The following is a 17,917-nucleotide window of genomic DNA, read 5'->3' on the forward strand; positions in this document are numbered from 1 at the left end:
ACACATACACACACACCATGTACATACACACATGCCATGTACACACACACATATACCACACACACAAGCACACACACTTAGAAATACAAAGATAATATCTAGTTTATGAGACTTCTCAAATATATTAGCATGGATTTTCTTAAATGACAGTATTCTCTTTTCAGCACAAAAACACTACTATTACTCTAAACTTCATCAGTAACCTACTAATTAAACAGTGAAGGCCCAAACATTACACTAAATCTTCACTTACATTAGAAACTAATCAAAAATACTTGGAGATCTTGCTGGGGTGTGGCTGGCTTAAAGACAGAGAGCTTGCTATCACGTGCAAGGCTTTGAGTCCAGCACTCAGAAGCAAGAAGAGGGAGAGAAGGGGGGGAGAGAGAAGAGCAGAGGAGGGGGGAGAGGGGGAGAAGGAGGGAGAGGAGGGAGGGAGGAGGGGAGGAGGGAGATAAGAGGAGGGGAAGAAGACAGAGTAAGGAAGAAGCAGGAAACAGAGGAGAGAGGGGGAAGCTGTACAAACAGAATTACAAATGCGATTCCCCACCCTCCCATCCCCCCACCCCGGGTGGTTTTCTGAGACGAGCTCTCATTAACTAGGCCATCTCTATCTGACACAAGTCTCATTAACTAGAGCGTCTCAAACTCACCAGGTGGCTGAAGATGGCCCTGCACTTCAGTACTCCACCCCCTACCTCCCAAGAGCTGCGATTGCAGATGTGCACTAACTTACCCAGCTCCAAGGTCAGTTTGAGTAGAAGAACAGTACTAGATTATACAGCCCACCACTGAATGACAAGAGTATACCTGAATCAACATGGGGTGTTTTAAATGTTGAGATTCACCTTTATTTTATGTGTATGGGTGTTTTGCTGCATGCTTGTCTACGCATCATGTGTGTGCCTGATACCCAAGGAGGCCAGAAAAAGGTGTCAGATGCCCTGGAACTGGAATTACGGATGGTTGTGAGCCATATAATTGTGGGTACTGGGAATCGAACCCAGGTCCTGTGCTCTTAGCCAGTGTGCCACCTCCCAGCTCCAATATAAGTTAAACTATATCGAAAGAGGGCTTCTGTTTATAATCAATCAAATAAATCACAACCAATGATTTCCTAAGTACACCTTAGGAATCCTCTGTGGCCCCACAGAAGTCTGAAGTTCATTAAATTAGGGACTAGCGAGATGGCTCAGCAGTTACTAACACTCGGTGCTTTGCAGAGGCCCTGGTTTGGCTGCACGGCTCACGACCGCCTGTACCTCTGGTTAGAGGAGCTATAGTCCTTTCTGTCTTCTGAGGGCATCAGGCACGTGTGCGGTACATATGCACACATGCAAACAAATGTGCGCTTTATGAAATACAAAGTAAATGTGTATCCTAGAACTTTATTTTTTATTTTATTTTATTTTTTTTTTTTTGAGACAGGGTTTCTCTGTGTAGCCCTGGCTGGCCTGGAACTCACTCTGTAGACCTGTTTCAGACCCAGTCTCAGAGATCCGACCTGCTTCTGCCTCCAGTGATAAGGTTAAATGCATGTGCCGCCATGCCTAACTATAAAGTATAATTAGATCACTTCCTCCCAAAAACATTCGCTAAATCTTCTCAATTGAAAATACAGATGAACTGTAATGTGTCCTACATTAGATGTGTGATTACCTACATATAGTTTATCCCCCAAACCTAACCACTCTGACAATTACTTTACATGTGACTACTCTCATATATTAAGGCAACAGTAACTCAAACGTTGAATAAGTAGCCACCAGAGGTTTTAGTATACTTCATTTCCACTTCCTACTAAAATAATGTTTTTGAAGTTAGAGATAGAAATTTAATCAAAATACAAGAAAGCAGGAGTCAGCATCAGCTGGACAGATGCGCAGATCAGAACCCCTTCGGATCAGAACCCCTTCAGATCAGACCCCTTCGGATCAGACCCCATCGGATCGGATGGATGGATTACCAGGTCTTTCTCTGCAATGGCCTTCTGCCTGCCCCGCTGATCTTCATTTGCTTTTCTCTCTCCTTCAGCTGGTTTAATCACAGTAGCAGCAATGTCTTTGGGACGTGAGTTTTCCTTCGATGTTAAAGCCTAGGAGACACAGCACTCAGCTAAAATAAAACAAGTAACGCAAGACGCATCTACATTAGACTGGAAATGCAAACTACTTAAATACACTAAAATGTCTGCTACACTCAAATAATTGGAATACTTTGTATTCTAACTCATTCTTTCTACTTGCTAAAGTAAAAACAATGCATATCTCTATACCTAAGACAAATGTAATGCTCTCTGTTTCAGTTAGAACGAGCAGTATCCAGCAAATATAGTTGTATTTACTGAATCTACAAATATGTGCCAAATGTCTACATGTCCAGTCACTGTCCTAGGTGGTTTTCAAACATAAAATAACGGAGATCACATCACTCAATTTCCCAGATTTACTGTGAAACTGTTAGGAAGATGAGATTTTAACACAACTCGTGTGCAGTAAATGATATTGTAAATCGGAGATCCCCAATCACGGGCACTTCTTTCACGTGCCAAGATGGCAGGACATCTTCGCAAGGACATTCTTTCACAAGACGACAGGACAGCTACAGCGTTAAGCAAAGGCAGAGGGACAGGAGACTGCGAGGCCCCAGCCCATCAACCTGAGTCTCAGTTGAGTGACGACCACTGTTTTCCTTTTGAGACTGCTCTCGGGCTGGCCTCAAACTCGGCTCTGCTGCCCCCTCCCAAGTGCTGGGGTTACTGGGGTGATCTGGAAACCACGTGTGAGCTGTTCTCCTACTGTTGGGAGATTAGTGCTTTTACTAACGGCAGCTGACACAGCACAGAGTGACATAATATGTAGGCACTGATCACAGAGATAAAGAGCACAGAGTCAGGGGAGTAACCCAAAGCTGGGCTGGAGGCGTTCAGTGGTTAGAGTCACTCTGCTTACAGAAGACCCAGGTTCAGTTCTCAGTACCCACATCAGTGGTCCACAACCACCTATGCGTAACTCCAGTTCCAAAGGATCTAGTGCCCTTTAATGAACACACACGCACATAATAGAAAATAAAATAAATCTTAAAATTATCTCCAACTAAAAAAAATATTTTTAAAAGAAGGGAAAAAATTTAAAAACAGTCCTTGGAGGAAAAGCAAGCAATAGTTTTGGAAATCTCGGCCAACTTTTTTCTTAAAACCACTGTTTTATTTTTATTTTACATAGCAATAAAATTTACGTATAATAAAATGTCTTGATGGAGCTGTAAATAGAATTCAAAGAAAATAAAAATTTAAAGCACCACTTTTCCTAAGTGGGTCAGCGAGCCGATGTGTGAACACGCGTCCCAGCAGGATCAGTATCGCTGCATCCCCTCTGCCTTACTGTCCATGAGGTAAAACCATAACACTTCTGTCTAATTCCAATACCTAGGTGACTGAGCCAGGATGACTGCTTCAAGTTTGAAGCTAGCCTGGCCTATGAATGGTGAAATCCTAAAAAAGAAGTCTATTGGAGGCAGGGAGCACAGTGGTTTAGAGCACTGGCTGTTCTTCCAGGACCCAAGTTCACTTCCCAGCACTTACACGGCAGCCCTCGATGTCTGTAGCTCTGGTCTCAGAAAATCCAATGTTTTTGACTACCACAGGCACCAGGTTCACACAGGCAAAATACTCATACACTTAAAAATAAACACTTTTGGGGGGTGGAGAGATGGCTCAGTGGTTAAGAGCACTGACTGCTCTTCCAGAGGTCCTGAGTTCAATTCCCAGCAACCACATGGTGGCTCACAACCATCTGTAATGGGATCTGATGCCCTCTTCTGGTGTGTCTGAAGACAGCAACAGTGCACTCACATACATAAAATAAATAAATCTTAAAAAAATAATAATAAATAAAACTTTTTAAAAATCTAACGTGTGTATAAAATCGAAGCAACAACTTTCACCTTAGTGATATAAAAGTCAAACCTAATGTACTTAAGTGGTTATAATTTACCTGATCAATTTTCCTGAGTTCATTCGTTGCTTCGAAGTTATCTGGTTCCAGTTCTAACACTTTTTCATAATCTAAGTGAAACAGAAGAGAGAGTGTTTTTGAAAAGGAGGATAGTTTTACAGCCTGTTCAAAACCAGTCAGTAGCTACCTGTGACACCGACTATTCCACGGTAAAGTGAACTAATGGCCGCTACTGAGCTCCTAAACACTTTCTATCCTCCCGGGGCAGATAAAACCCTAACTAAGGAGGTCCTTTCACAAACCATGTTCCACCAGCTCCGGTGGTTATGCCACCATGAAGCACAGAGCGACATCCACTCAACGTAAGTGTTAGTCATACTTTGTAATTATTACACAAGTCTTGTTATGGAATAACAAGGCAGAATTTACTTATAAATAAACATGCTGTGCTTGTCTCCTGACTCAAACAGCCACCAAGATGACTTCACCTTTATTTACAGCTAAGAACTGAAAGGTCAGAAGACATGAGTCACCTGCTGTGGCAATGTTCAATGAAGTAAAACTCTGAAACAAAGTCTGACCAGTGGCAAACAATACATTCTTTCCCAAAATAAGGTATCTTTTACATTTCCAAAAAAAAAAGGGCTGGTGGGTGTAGCAGGTCCAGGCACCAACTGCCAAGCCTCACAACTTGAGTTTGATCCCTGGGCCTCTTCTACCCCGAAGAAGGAGAGAACTGACTCCCTCAAGGTGTTCACTGTCATATGCACGCTTCCACACATACCTATATTTTTCTAAATTGTACAACAAAAAAATTAAAACTGCCCAAAACTAAAAGGAGCACTACACCGACAGAACTCTCTGTGTACTGTGAGCTAGGTCACTGAAGAGATACCTCAGGGTGGCCTGAGAAGAGCAATACCTTTTCTAGCGTCCTCTAACTTCTGCAGAGCAAATCGAGCAGCACCTCGTCTGGCGTAAGCCTTGGTATAACTCCTGCTTAAGGCAATTGCCAAATTACAGTCAGACTCAGCAACAGCAAATCTGCAATTCAAAAAAATTAAAGGGGCGATTTACTTCCAATTATACAAAATTTTCATCTTCTTTTATTTAATTAAACTTAAAAATAATCTCTTCCTTCACCCTACCCCAGTGCAGGAAACAAAATCCAGGACTTTGCATATTCACTATTGTACATGCTACAATATACTATGCTACTAATTACTATATTCACTACTGTATAGGATACTTCTGTATATTCACTACCGTACAAGATACTCTATATATTCACTACCGTAGAGGATACTATGTATATTCACTACCATATAGGATACTCTGTATATTCACAACTGTATAGGATACTCTGTATATTCACAACTGTATAGGATACTCTGTATATTCACTACTGTACAGGATACTCTGTATATTCACTACTGTATAGGATACTCTGTATATTCACTACTGTATAGGATACTATGCATATTCACTACTGTACAGGATATTCTGTATATTCACTACAGTATGCTACTTCTCAGCACACTCAGTCTATAGAAACAGTGATTCTTTCTTCCTTCCTTCCTTCCTTTCTCTTTCTTTCTTTCTCTCTTCTTTCTTTCTCTCTCTCTCTCTTTCTTATGAGGCAGGGTCTCATTATATAACCCTAGGTGGCCTAACCTGGAATTCAACATGTAAACCAGGCTTCCTTGAATCCCCAAACTCACAGAGATCTGCCTACCTCTGCCTCCTGAGTGCTGGGATTAAAGGTGTGTGCCACCACGTCAGGCAATTTCTGTTTTGTGGGATTTCAAGAGTCTATAAGAAAAGAAGAGACAAGCTACAAAACTGTCAGAAGACAGTTGTTATAAGCAAATGTTGAGCTGCTCATGGCGCAGCACTCGGGAAGCAGATGCAGATAGATCTCTAAGTTCGAGGCCAGCCTGGTCTAAAGAGCTAGTTCTAGGAAAACCAGAACTACACAGAGAAACTCTGTCTCAAAAAACCAAAACACATAAATAAACAAATGTCAAAGAGTTACGTTTCTAGAATAATGAACTTTTAAAAATCAATATACAGTTAATAGGAAATGGGGATTATAAAACAGCATTTTACAGGGAAAAAATTTAAAACATGACTGCATATATAAAGAGATGTCCAACTTCACTAATAGCTTAAAGAGTACATAGGCTAAGCCAGGCATGATGGCACATGAACACCTTTAATCCGGCAAGCAGGAGACAGAGGCAGGAAGATCTCTGTGAGGCCAGCCGGGTCTACACAGTTAGGAGCACAGAATAAAACCTTGTCTCAAAAAAAAAAATGAAAGAAAAAGAAAGAAAAGAGAAAACTCAAAAAGCAATACCACTTCTATTTCTAAATAACTAAACCAGCAAGAATGTCTTCCTATGTCTGTCTTTTAGAAATTCCCACACTAGGTCAGCTCACGTGCATGTAATGTCCCCATTATTAAATGTGCACGTAAGAGCTGGCAGAATGTAAAGATAAGGAAATACTGGAATATAATCAAGTTTACCATAGAAAGGTCTGCAGAGTAAATAGCAAATGCAGTTTTCTGAACAATACGAAGAAATTAACAGCTAAAAACGTAACAAATTAGTTTTCTCTTCTCTTTTTCCCTCCCTCCTTCCCTCTCTCTGGCTCTCCCTAGTGCCGGGAGTGAACACAGGCTACAAACACGCTTGCTACAAACACGCTTGCTCGTCAGTAATCCTCAGCCTTCAGCCACAACAGCGTTTTTCTCTCTGTTTAATGAATCAGGTAAAGACCATCACTTCCTGACTTTCGTGGGAGAACCTCCTTAGTACACAAACTCTGAGCACTAGGTCTGAGCCCCAAATGCTTACACTGAATTAAATAAACTACTCCGTAAGGAATAGCCTACAAGAATTTGCAGAGTAAATGAAGTGAGGTGTGCTTTCCATCTCCTTTGCGGTTTCCCACAGCCGTTTGAAAACTGACCTCCAGGCAGGCAGGCCGGTGCTGCCTGTGACCACAGTGGGGAGGCGGAGGCAGGTGGACCTCAGCTCTACAGAGTCCCCACAGCAAGGGCTACAGAATGAATGAAGCTTATCTCAAACCAAGCAAACAAACAAAACAAAAAGCAAAGCAAGCAGGAAGAAGCCCAAGTGCAGACGCACAGGACCACTCGCACACGCACGGCCCTCACTTTTTCAGTCTAAAGTACGCAGATGCTCTGTTTGTTGGCAACACGGGGTTGTAGGGATCGGCATCCATGCCTTTCGTGTAGCATTCAATGGCTTCGTCATATTTCCCTTGCTTGAAGTACTTGTTGCCCTGAAAGAAAAGAGAATCAACACGGGAACAATCCAAGCGCTCTGTCAGAAGACTGAGGCGGTCAGGGCGGCTTCCCCTGACAGGGGGGCACTACAGTCTAACCTGAAGGGGAAGCCTTGAAGAGCCACTGAGACACACAGGGCTAAATGTCCAGTGTTTTAGAGTCTGCTCCCAGGCTGGCTCGGTTCCAGGGGACAACAGGACACCTGCTGAGTGTCCTAAAGCTCCATCAAGTCACCTGACTTCAGAGAGAGGTCACAGAGCTTTCAGGGCTGGACTGTAACGTTCACTCTACAATGAGGAGTCAGCACCAAGAACCATGCCCTCAAGCATCTACAGGAAGCCGTGTCATCAACAAACCTTGATGTATGCCGAAAGATGCCCCAGTGATGAAACACTGAGAGAGTTAGGAGACCATAACTTAGAGAAAAAAAACAATTTCCTTTTTTTGTCCACCTGTTTGGGTGGAAGTACAGCTAAAAAGCAATGATTGGTAACAGTAGGCGCCAACGTGATAGACTGCCATCTGGGCCCTTACAGCCGTCCCCATTAGCCCTGAGTGTGGGATGCTAACGTCAGTAGCACCCACGGCAACACTACAGCACTGGAGCGGTCCTCTCCATCTCTGCCTCAGTGCTCACTGCCTTCCCTCACATCTGGGCGTGCCCCACCGGCTCCCTTCAAGGCGCTGTCGGGTGTGTCAGGGAGTGTGAGTTGAAGCCGTTCTCCTCTAGTTTATCCCACTTCCCAGGCAGTTCTTAGGTTTGCCGGTGTTCCGTCTGATATGTAACCATCACTATGTTCCATTTAGTCCACAGGCTCTCGGTTAAAGATGATAAAACACGGGGACCAGAAACCTGGGGCTCTCGCTGCTCTGCTGAGAGCCAGCCAGTGTGTCCTAGTCCTCTGCCACTGCCAGATGCTCCTGTCACTTTAGTGATTCACCAACATCACAGTTCTCAGGACCACGGGCCCTGCTCCTCTGAGTCCTGATCTCAGGAACAGCAACTCTCCACGTGCTTCTTTAGTTTCATACAGTCTGATGTCTCAAGTAATGACATCCCTCCTCTAGTCTGCCTTCAAATGACAACCCACCAGGCTACAAGCTCAGGTCCTCTAGGTCCCACTTAAGAAACACAAGCTACACTTCTGGTCCCTGCAGAAAGAAATCCCCATGCTCTGCTCAGCATCAGAAACCCTGAGGATTAGGGAATTAAAGTCTCACAGGGTCAAATTAAGGCAGGACAGAAAGACAGGAAATTATTGATACATGAGGATACAGAACCTTTTACCCCAGAGTCTCTGATTAAGAGATATTTTTGCTGGCTGAGAGGCAAAAATTCTAGGATAATTAATATTTGCTGTGAATGTTGCTAACATAAAAATAGTATCTCTTCTGTTAAAATAGCGAAGGCCTACACTTAAAGTGTGAGTGTATATGACCTTGGGTGGGGTCTGATCCCTTCCCTAGATGGGATTCAATACAGGGGCTGCTTTGTAGATTCCCTGAGCATCACTCGTAGTTAACTACTACGGTGTTACCGACCACTGCTCTGCTTACAGTGGGGATGCCTTCCTACATCCCTGCATGGTCCACTCTCTCCCCTCAACAGCACCTCATCAGGGGCCCCTCTGGAATCACCTTGCCATTCATTCAAGGTTCTTAGCAATCCTTCAAAGACACCTTTCCACACCTTCCAATGCACCGAACCCCGCATCTGACTGTTAAGCATAACCGGGTTCTGGACTCTGTCTTTCCTCCAACTATCACCCACTCATTTCATTACTTCCTCTGCCACATGATCCCAGGTGCTGTCCACGCACTTGGAACCAAGTCACTAAACACCAACCGCTGAGGGTCAGCCACACTCTGTCCCCTCTGAACAGCTATGAAAGTGAGTTACAAAAAGCTGAGAGAACTGGTCCCAGATTAGAACCAGGTAGTTAATCTGGCTCTAAAGAGTAGGCTCCAGGCTGCACTGCCTCTCAGTGAGGAGACAGCCAGCCACTAACAACTTCAGTGTGAAGATCTCCAGAACAAAGCTAAGAGTTTTAAAATCCACTTGATTTGATGCACAGCCTTCCTCCCTGAAGGAACCCAAAACTAACCTAAAGTACCTTTTCTTTTAGAACAAGAGCCTTCTGGGAATCCACACGAACACCGTCTTCGTCCGACTCTGACTCCTGGGACACAGAATCGTGGGTGCTGTCTTCTTTATCAAGCTCATCAAGAATACTGTCCTGCAAGAGGAGCAGAGCAGTGTCCACAATCACCCTCGATGGGGCTTGAACTGTTAGGACATGGATGGAAGCCAAGTCACCTGCTACAGTTAGGTGCCAGAGTCGGGTGTGCACCACCACATCCAGCTCTCACACGATACCTTAAAAAAGTATTTTAGTGGTTACGTGTGAGAGAGAATGAGACAGTGAGACAGAGAGGGAGGGAGGGGGTGACAGGGAGGGAGAGAGGGAGGGAGGGAAGGAGAGAGGGTGGGACGGAGGGTGGGGAGGGAAGGAGGGTGGGAGCACACACACACACATGTCTGGGCACAGGCATGTGCACACATATGCAGATGTCTGTGGAAGTGAGAAGGGGGAGTCAGATCCCCTGGAACTGGAATTACAGTTGTGAGCTTCCAGTAGGTGCAGGGTGGGTGCAGGGTGGGAGGCAGGTGAGGGGGTGGGTGAGGGGTGGGAGGCAGGTGGGTCTTGGGGTGGGTGAGGGGTGGGAGGCAGGTGGGTGGGGGGTGGGTGGGGGTGGGTGGGGGTGGGAGGCAGGTGGGTCTTGGGGGTGGGTGTGGGGTGGGAGGCAGGTGGGTAGGGGGTGGGTGGGGGTGGGGTGGGGTGGGGTGCCCATGCCCTCTGCATGAGCAGCCAGTGCCCTTAATGGCCAGGCCATCTCTCTAGCCCTACCCACCACTGTTTAAAAGACTACACTGTGAGTGACATCCTCCATATCAAGCAGCCGACACTTTGGGCACTCAGCTGCATTCCACCCGGCACACAGATCAAGCCAGCTGCATTAGCTGATGGCGTGCACCCCATGAACCCCATAGAGTAGGACAGAAGACTTTTACCTGAGTGTCCTGCTCCCTCCCACCTGGCTAGTCTGCACATGGGGAAGGGACAAGAGTGTTCAGAGATAAGAGACTAGAGGGGGCTCCATCTATGTGACTATGGGGACATCCTCATCATTGCTGAATAAGGCTTTCCAGATACAGCTGGCTTGGAGAGGAATATTGTACAGCCCTGTAAGGAACTCCTCTCTAAGGGAAGCCACAACATTCCTGAACAAACTCTGGCAGAATTGTGCCTTGGTTGTCATCTGGTCCTTGTTTTACATCTTCCACCAAAGGAAGAATTTTAACAACACAGTAAAAAATCATTTTAAAACACAGACAAAAGACCAGGCATGGTAGTGTATGCTTTCAAACCCAACACCCGGCAGGAAGCAGCAGGCAGACTTCTGTGAGTTACAGGCCAGCCTGGTCTAAAAGAAATGAGAGGAAAGAAAAGAGAAGAAGAGAGAAAAAGAAAAGGGAAGCAAGAAGGTAAATAAGTGCAGCTGGAGAGGTGGTTCAGCCATTAAGAGTGCTTGCTGCTCCTGCAGAGGACTGACCCAGGTTTAACCCAGCACCAAAGCTCACAACTACCTGTAACTCCAGTCCCAGATCTGAGCCCTCTGCTGGCCTCCACACAAGGGTGGGTATACTTACATACAGGCACACAGAACACTCACTCACACACTTAAAACTAAGTAAGTCTTCTTAAAACAAAACACCAAAAAGACATGTATGCTCTAAATGGGGCTGTCACTTCTCTCCCTCAACATACACACCTCTACCACACAGCATGCACACCTCTACCCACACCACTTTAAGAAGTATGAGTCCAGAATAAGGTAGGGCGATTGGCCAGTAGGTTCCCTTCACAGGCTAACGTGCCAGTGGCTTTTTTAGGAGCTTTGGGAAAAGTTCTGAGGCAGAGGCTGTCCAATCACCACGTGTGTCTATGGGAGATAGAACTTGCGAAGTACAGAGTCTATCTCAGATCCAGGAAAGTGGAGCCTTCTACTGGCCTACTTGTGCTGGTCAGGTGGGCGATTGTTCTCGTTAACCACACAGGGTAGGGCCCGCTATGTAGCACCACTCCTGGGCACGTGCTCCAGGGGGCTGTATAAAGCAGGCTGAGCAAGCTTGCAGCACCAGTCCTGGGCTGTGTTCCTCTCTGGGTTTCCTCTCCAGGTTCTGGTTGAGCTCCTGTTCTGCTTCCTCTGACGATGGAGTCTCTAACCTGTATGACATGATAAGCCTTTCCCTGCTCGAACAGCTTTTTTATTACAGTGATGGAGAAACATGTTAGGACAGCTACTTTTCAGCGGACATGGCAGTGCACACCTGTCTGTAATGCAGCGCTCCTGAGGGAGACGTAAGCTAGCTCAAAGCTAGCCTGGACTAAATAGGAACCCCTTTCCCACCATGACAAAAAGGGGGAAAGAAAACGTAGGGCCTAAGGACACTGTTGTTTTTCATGTCACCTGTGACTAGTGCCTAACTCCAAGAAATTTTTATCTAACTACTTAAAAGTTAGATAAACTAGTTAAATATCTAGATATTTATGTAACTATATCTAGTTAGATAATTAGATAAACTTACCACATCAAGTTTTGCCCAGGCATCATAATCGAAAGATTTTATTCTGTTTTTTGTGTTTTCTTCTTTGGTTTTTTTGGAAGAATCTTTAGTTTTACGTTTCTTCTTTTTCCTAAAATTCCCATTTCGAATAGGAGGTAAATTCTAGACAGGAGAACAGGGGTGGGGAAAGGCAAAGAAATTAAAAAAGCTTTGGCATTTTGCTCTGTTACTTCTGTATAACACAATGTTTGAAATGATATTTTCTTTTTTTCTTTTGGTTTTTCTGAGACAGGGTTTCTCTCTGGCTGTCCTGGAACTCACTCTGTAGACCAGGCTGGCTTCCAAACTCAAAGCCTGCCTCTGCCTCCTGAGCTGGGATTAAAGGTGTGCACCACCACTGCCTGGCACTAAATAATATTTTCAAATAAGAAATTCTTTTTTCAATTTAATTTTCAAGCAATTCATTTTATAATATTGATTATGGGGACTAGAGACACAGCTCGATGAATAAGAGCACTTGCCACGCAAGCGAAAGGTCCTGAGTTTGACTCCCTACTACCCAGGTGAGAGCCAGGCATGGCCACACACCCTGTAATCCCAGTGGGAGACAGAGACAAGCAGATCCCAGGAGCTCCCGAGCCAGTCAGCCTACAGTGTGTCAGTTCACTGAAAGACCTGGTCTCCAAACATGAGGTGCTGAGCACCAGAGGAAGACACCTCTATCGGGCACATGGCACAAGTGCACACATGCATAAGTGCACACGTGTGGGCATACACCCCCTCCACAGACCCCCCCACAAAAACAGTAATTAAGTCTTTAAGTTCAGGTCATTATTTGATGAACGTCGCAAGTTGTTTAGTCACAAGAAAAGTATTGACTTGAGATCTGAATTTTGCTTTTAAATTTACAACTATAAATTAAAAAACTACCTGATTTTCAGTTAGTATGGTGAATGAATGAGCGGACAAGTTCAAAGGCAACCTGGCATGCCTCCAGGGGCTATATATGACATAAAAACCTAGCCAGGTTTCAATGCACTGGCTTAGTAAGAATAGTGCAGCCTGAGTCTGACCTGCATTTTAAGGCCAATACTGCTTATAAATTATGAAATACGTGATTACATTATTTTCAGATATGATAAGCCTACATGTGTTAAGGTTATTTATTTACCTTTACCATCTCACGGCCATCCTTTCGGTAAATACCCACCAGACTTAGAGGATCTTACGATAGGCTAACACACAATTACTCAAAGCTTAGTGAGAAGCAAGATCTCTGAAAAATGTTTACAATTATGCAAACCACTCTAATCTCAGCATTTTTATGTCTTTGTTAACAAGATCTTATATAGCCCAGGCTAGACTCAAACTGGTTCCTCCTTGTAGCTCTGGCTGTCCAGGAACTTGCTCTATAGACCAGGCTGGCCTCAAACTTAAGAGACCCGCCTGCTTCTGCCTCCCAAGCGCTGGGATAAAAGGCGTGAGCCATCACCACCTAACTTAAACTCTAGATCCTTCTGCCTCCGCTGCCACCTCACCCCCGCACCGACTACTAGGATGGCAGGCAGCTTCAGGACTTCACAACACATTTTACAGGGCCATGCTTTACTTTTTTTTTTTTTTTAAAGATTTATTTTATTTATATGAATACACTAGAGCTCTTTAAATTGGATCCCATTACAGATGGTTGTGAGCCACCATGTGGTTGCTGGGAATTGAACTCAGGACCTCTGGAAACAGGTCTGCTCTTGCTGAGCCATCTCTCCAGCCCCTGTTTACTTTAAAATATGTTTCTAGAGTTTAAATTTAACGATAACATGGCTCGGCAGGCCAACCTGCTTGCTACAAAGCCTGTTGACTCAAGTTCAATTCCTGTAGCCCACAAGAGAGCGTCAACCCCGGGGAGTCGGCCTTTGACTTGCACTCACACACTGTGGCCTGCTGGTTAGCGTGCACACACCTTGTATGCGCACACCCCGACGGTAGGCAGGTTCTGCTGCACATGAGCGGGGGACCCTCCGCTTACCTCCTCGGGAACGCCACTCTGCCTTCTGAGCTCCAGATCCTTCTGCTTCATAGTCTTTTCCCAGTGCTCCAAGTCCCTCATGAAATCCTGCAGTTCCTCCGCATTGTGCTTCACCTGGAGCTGCAGTTCAACCGACTTACTTGTCGAGGTCATCGCGCCCTGCAAAGTCGGGAGCACACAAGGTTTCGAGAATCAGGGCGGCAGGTGCTTCTATTTAAGACGGGGGTGCATCCCTTTAAGACCATCACCACTTAAATGTACTGTTAAGTGGAAAAACTGCATTTAAACCTGGTGTGACAGTGCACACCTGTAAGCCCAATAGTATCAAAAAGGCTCAAGGTCAGAGCGGGCCAATCAAGTAAGGAGTGGGGAGGAAAAGGGAGCAGAGAGAACTTTGAGGGACAAAGGAGAAGTCAGAAGTGGACATGGGACAGACCATAACACACCAGGCCAGGGAGTATTAGCCGACATTCTAAAAGCCACGTAAAGGTATTGGCTGGTGATATAAAAATAACCTGATGATGGGGTTGGGGATTTAGCTCAGTGGTAGAGCGCTTGCCTAGGAAGCGAAAGGCCCTGGGTTCGGTCCCCAGCTCCGAAAAAAAAAGAACCAAATAATAATAATAATAATAAAATAATAATAATAATAAAATAATAATAACCTGATGACTGATTAGGTTGAGACACTGGGAAGGAGAGAAAGACTTAAACAGTGTTCTAGATCTCTGCTTGGTAGAAATTGGTAATATGATTTTAAGTCAAGAATTCCAATTCTGAGGGGCTGGAAAGGTGACTCCTGACTAAAGTGCTCCCTGCTTGAGCCTGACAATGTAAGGCTTGGTGGTACCCACACAATCCCTGGTAAACTCACAAAGGTGCAAAGGGAAAACTGACTCCACAAAGTTGTCCTCGGATATGTGTGACACCTGCATGCACCATCACACATCACATACACATACAGTAAAAATAAAATTTTGAAAAAAAAGCAGTGTCAGGCAGTGTCAATATTTGGTTATACGCATGCATTTCATTCATAAACAAATCTAGCATAATGCTTTGCTCCACACAAACTCGTACACACGCAAAACGAAACCCTTTAAATGCTGCACGCCTTCAAACCCAGCACTCTGGAGGGAAGCAGAGGCATGAGTTCGAAGCCAGCCTGCTCTACTACACAGCGAGTTGCAGGGCAGCCTGGGCTACAGAGAAACCCTGTCTCTAACCAAACAAACAAACACAAACAGACCAAGAGATGCTGTAGGGGCGACAGCTCTCCTTCCATCCACCCACCACCCCTGGGTCTTAAGGCAGCCCATGCTGACAGGACGGGGTTCGTTCCGCAGGCAACCAGTTACTTCCAGAGCCTGGGGAAACACTTTCACGGCCCGTATCCAAGGCAAGCCTGCACACCCTGGCCTGAAGGAGGCGGCCGGTCCTCCGCCCTCTCCGGACTGTGGCTCCGGAGGTCCGGCCACCGTAGATGGCCCGAGCCCGGATGCAGAACCACCTCAGGCCGAACCCTGGGCAGCGCACGGAGATCGCACTCGGGAACGGGCCCCGCCGCTGTTCCCGGCCCGGCCCCGCACCCCAAGAGCCCCTGCAGCCGGCAGTAACGGCAAAACCTGCTCACCCGCCACAGCCGCCACCACCCTTACCGGCTCCAGGGAGACGCACGGCGTCCTACACCACCGCCGGAGGTCTGCGCCTTCCCACAAGGCCCCGCGCTCCGCTCGAGCGTGCGCAGAAGGTTCGGCTCCCGCGCCCGGCTGCTCTGGCTCTGCTCGCCGAGGATGTAGACTGATGCTTTAACCACTTCTAAACTACGCATGAAGGTTCCCAAAAGTGCGCCTATCCTGACGTATTCTGACCTCCAAAGCATAAAGTCCTTGACTCCCCTCGATTGTGTCTCTGACAGCTGCCCTGCTTTTCACGAACGAGATGTTTGTAGCCTCTGAGGATCCTAGGAGAAAGTTACTGTAACTTCTAAGAAATGTCTACGCTGGTAACTCTGCTGTTTTCCCTCTAAGTCTTGTATGTAACTGTTGGTCTTCCTGTGCTTTTTTTTGCTACTAACCTTTTTCCTTTCCTAAGAGTATCTGTGGATCTCAGGTTTGTTTCGGTCTTTAGATAGACCCTGGCTTATCTAAAAGAAAGACTTTGAACTTGTAACACTTGCTTCTACTTCCTTTGCGAGTGAACTTTTCCTGCTGTAACAACTTTATTGTACAATGCAACAAGTATAATTTTTAAAGTGCACGAACCAATCTTTTCAAATTGAATGGGAAACATATCTCAAAGTAAGATGAGTTATTAATTCACAAGTTTGACAACTTTCGAATCACACGAGACAGGAGTGCATGCGCGTGTCCCACACATGCTGATTTACGAATCTTAACCTAGAGGTTTGAGATAATTAATCTGCGATCCAACTTCAGCATCAGTCGTTTTCAAAGCTCGGGGTACAGCTGTGCAGTTCAAGCTGAGAACTCCTAATCTACCTTCCAGTCGATGAAAAGCCGCTCTGGGGTCTTTCCTCACAAGGTCATCAGGATCTCACTGAGTGACAGGCTGTCTTTTAAGTTCATTTAAAAGTAAAAGGGGTTGGGGATTTAGCTCAGTGGTAGAGCACTTGCCTAGCAAGCGCAAGGCCCTGGGTTGGTCCCCAGCTCCGGAAAAAAAAAAAAAAAAAAAGAATAAAAGTAAAGATCAGAAGCTGGAGAGAAGTCTCTATGGTTAAGAATACTGTTTCCCCTTGCAAAAAAACTTAGGTCCCAGGCATCCACATGGCAACCAACAACTCAGTAACTACAATTCCGGAGGATCTGATGCCCTCTCCTGGCCTCTGTTAGCACCAGGCATGCATGAGGTGTGCATACATACATGCAAGCAAGCACTTATACATAAAAACAAGTATTTATTAAAATAAAGATCATAAAATATTTTCTGATTGTATTGTGTTGTAGATAAACCAGCTAGTAGCAAAGTGTAACCAAGGCTGGTGTTAGACTCATAATTCTCCTGCCTCTGCTTCAGTAGCAAATCCTTCCATGTGTAAACCACTACACACAGCAGGGGCCATTACAGAGAAAACTAGGTTTAAAAACTTGTTTTAATGTGGCTGGACGATTGGGTACACCTTTAATCTTAGCACTGAGGAAGCAGAAGCAGGTGGATCTCTGTGAGTTCAGGGTCTACATACCAAGTTCCTTGTCAACCAGAGTCATGTGATGATACCCAGTCTAAAATAAATAAAAATCGGGCTGGAGAGATGGCTCACCAGGTAAGAGCACTGCTCTTCCAGAGAACCTGGATTTGATTCCCAGAGGTGGATCACAGCTGTGTGTAACTCTGGTTCCCAGAGGACTGACATCCTAGGGCACCAGGCACACCTGTGGAGCACAGACTACGTGAAGGCAAAACACTCATACACATAAGATAAAGTTTAAAATATGTTTTATTTAAAAAATAAATAAAAATTTAAAAGAGTCTTGGTGTGTCTAAATTAAGTAAAATTCTATTTAAAATAGATATTGATATTCACAGGAAAGCAACTACATTTTCTGTTTTACTTTTGGGCAGGGTTGATTGGGAAGGTATACACAGGGGCCTAACCAGCTGCTCTATTAAAACCCCATAGCACCCTTGGGTGGTGAATCCTTCCCCTTCCCCAATGTGTGTACTGAATACAATCAAAGAGAGAAACATTGTAACTGAACGATCTCTGCTCTGTCATTGCTTCCCAACTTTGAGATACTATTCTTCCCACTTGTAATAGTCGCCCCCCAGCCCTACACCTCCCAGCCCCCACCCCCGTGAGCTCAGACAAGACCATCTTCTCTTTAGACCGCACACCTCTCCCCTTCTATTTGAATAGGCTCCTGTAAAACAGACAATCATCTCTCCGCCCCCATAAATAAACTGTAGTCAGCTCAACTGAATTTATCGTTAATCTCTTTATGTGATGTACATGTTGAAAGCATAATGGTCAG

General features: G+C 45.3%; 1 protein-coding gene across 1 annotated transcript in view; it reads right to left on the reverse strand.

Moving 5' to 3' along the window:
* The window catches only part of Rpap3 (RNA polymerase II associated protein 3), a 30,406-nt gene extending 15,303 nt beyond the window's left edge, over positions 1-15,103 (reverse strand). Inside the window, exons 1-8 of the mRNA XM_032885668.1 lie at positions 14,591-15,103; positions 13,929-14,443; positions 11,924-12,064; positions 9,387-9,509; positions 7,141-7,268; positions 4,879-5,000; positions 3,996-4,066; positions 1,967-2,095 (exon numbers count right to left, since the gene is read on the reverse strand). Of these exons, the coding sequence (XP_032741559.1) occupies positions 1,967-2,095; positions 3,996-4,066; positions 4,879-5,000; positions 7,141-7,268; positions 9,387-9,509; positions 11,924-12,064; positions 13,929-14,081 (867 nt within the window). The 5' untranslated portion in view covers positions 14,082-14,443; positions 14,591-15,103. The remainder of the gene's footprint in view (positions 1-1,966; positions 2,096-3,995; positions 4,067-4,878; positions 5,001-7,140; positions 7,269-9,386; positions 9,510-11,923; positions 12,065-13,928; positions 14,444-14,590) is intronic.
* Between the last annotated feature and the right edge of the window lie 2,814 nt (positions 15,104-17,917).

This window comes from Rattus rattus, chromosome 1, assembly GCF_011064425.1.
Source record: "Rattus rattus isolate New Zealand chromosome 1, Rrattus_CSIRO_v1, whole genome shotgun sequence".
In the NCBI taxonomy this organism is placed as follows: domain Eukaryota; kingdom Metazoa; phylum Chordata; class Mammalia; order Rodentia; family Muridae; genus Rattus; species Rattus rattus.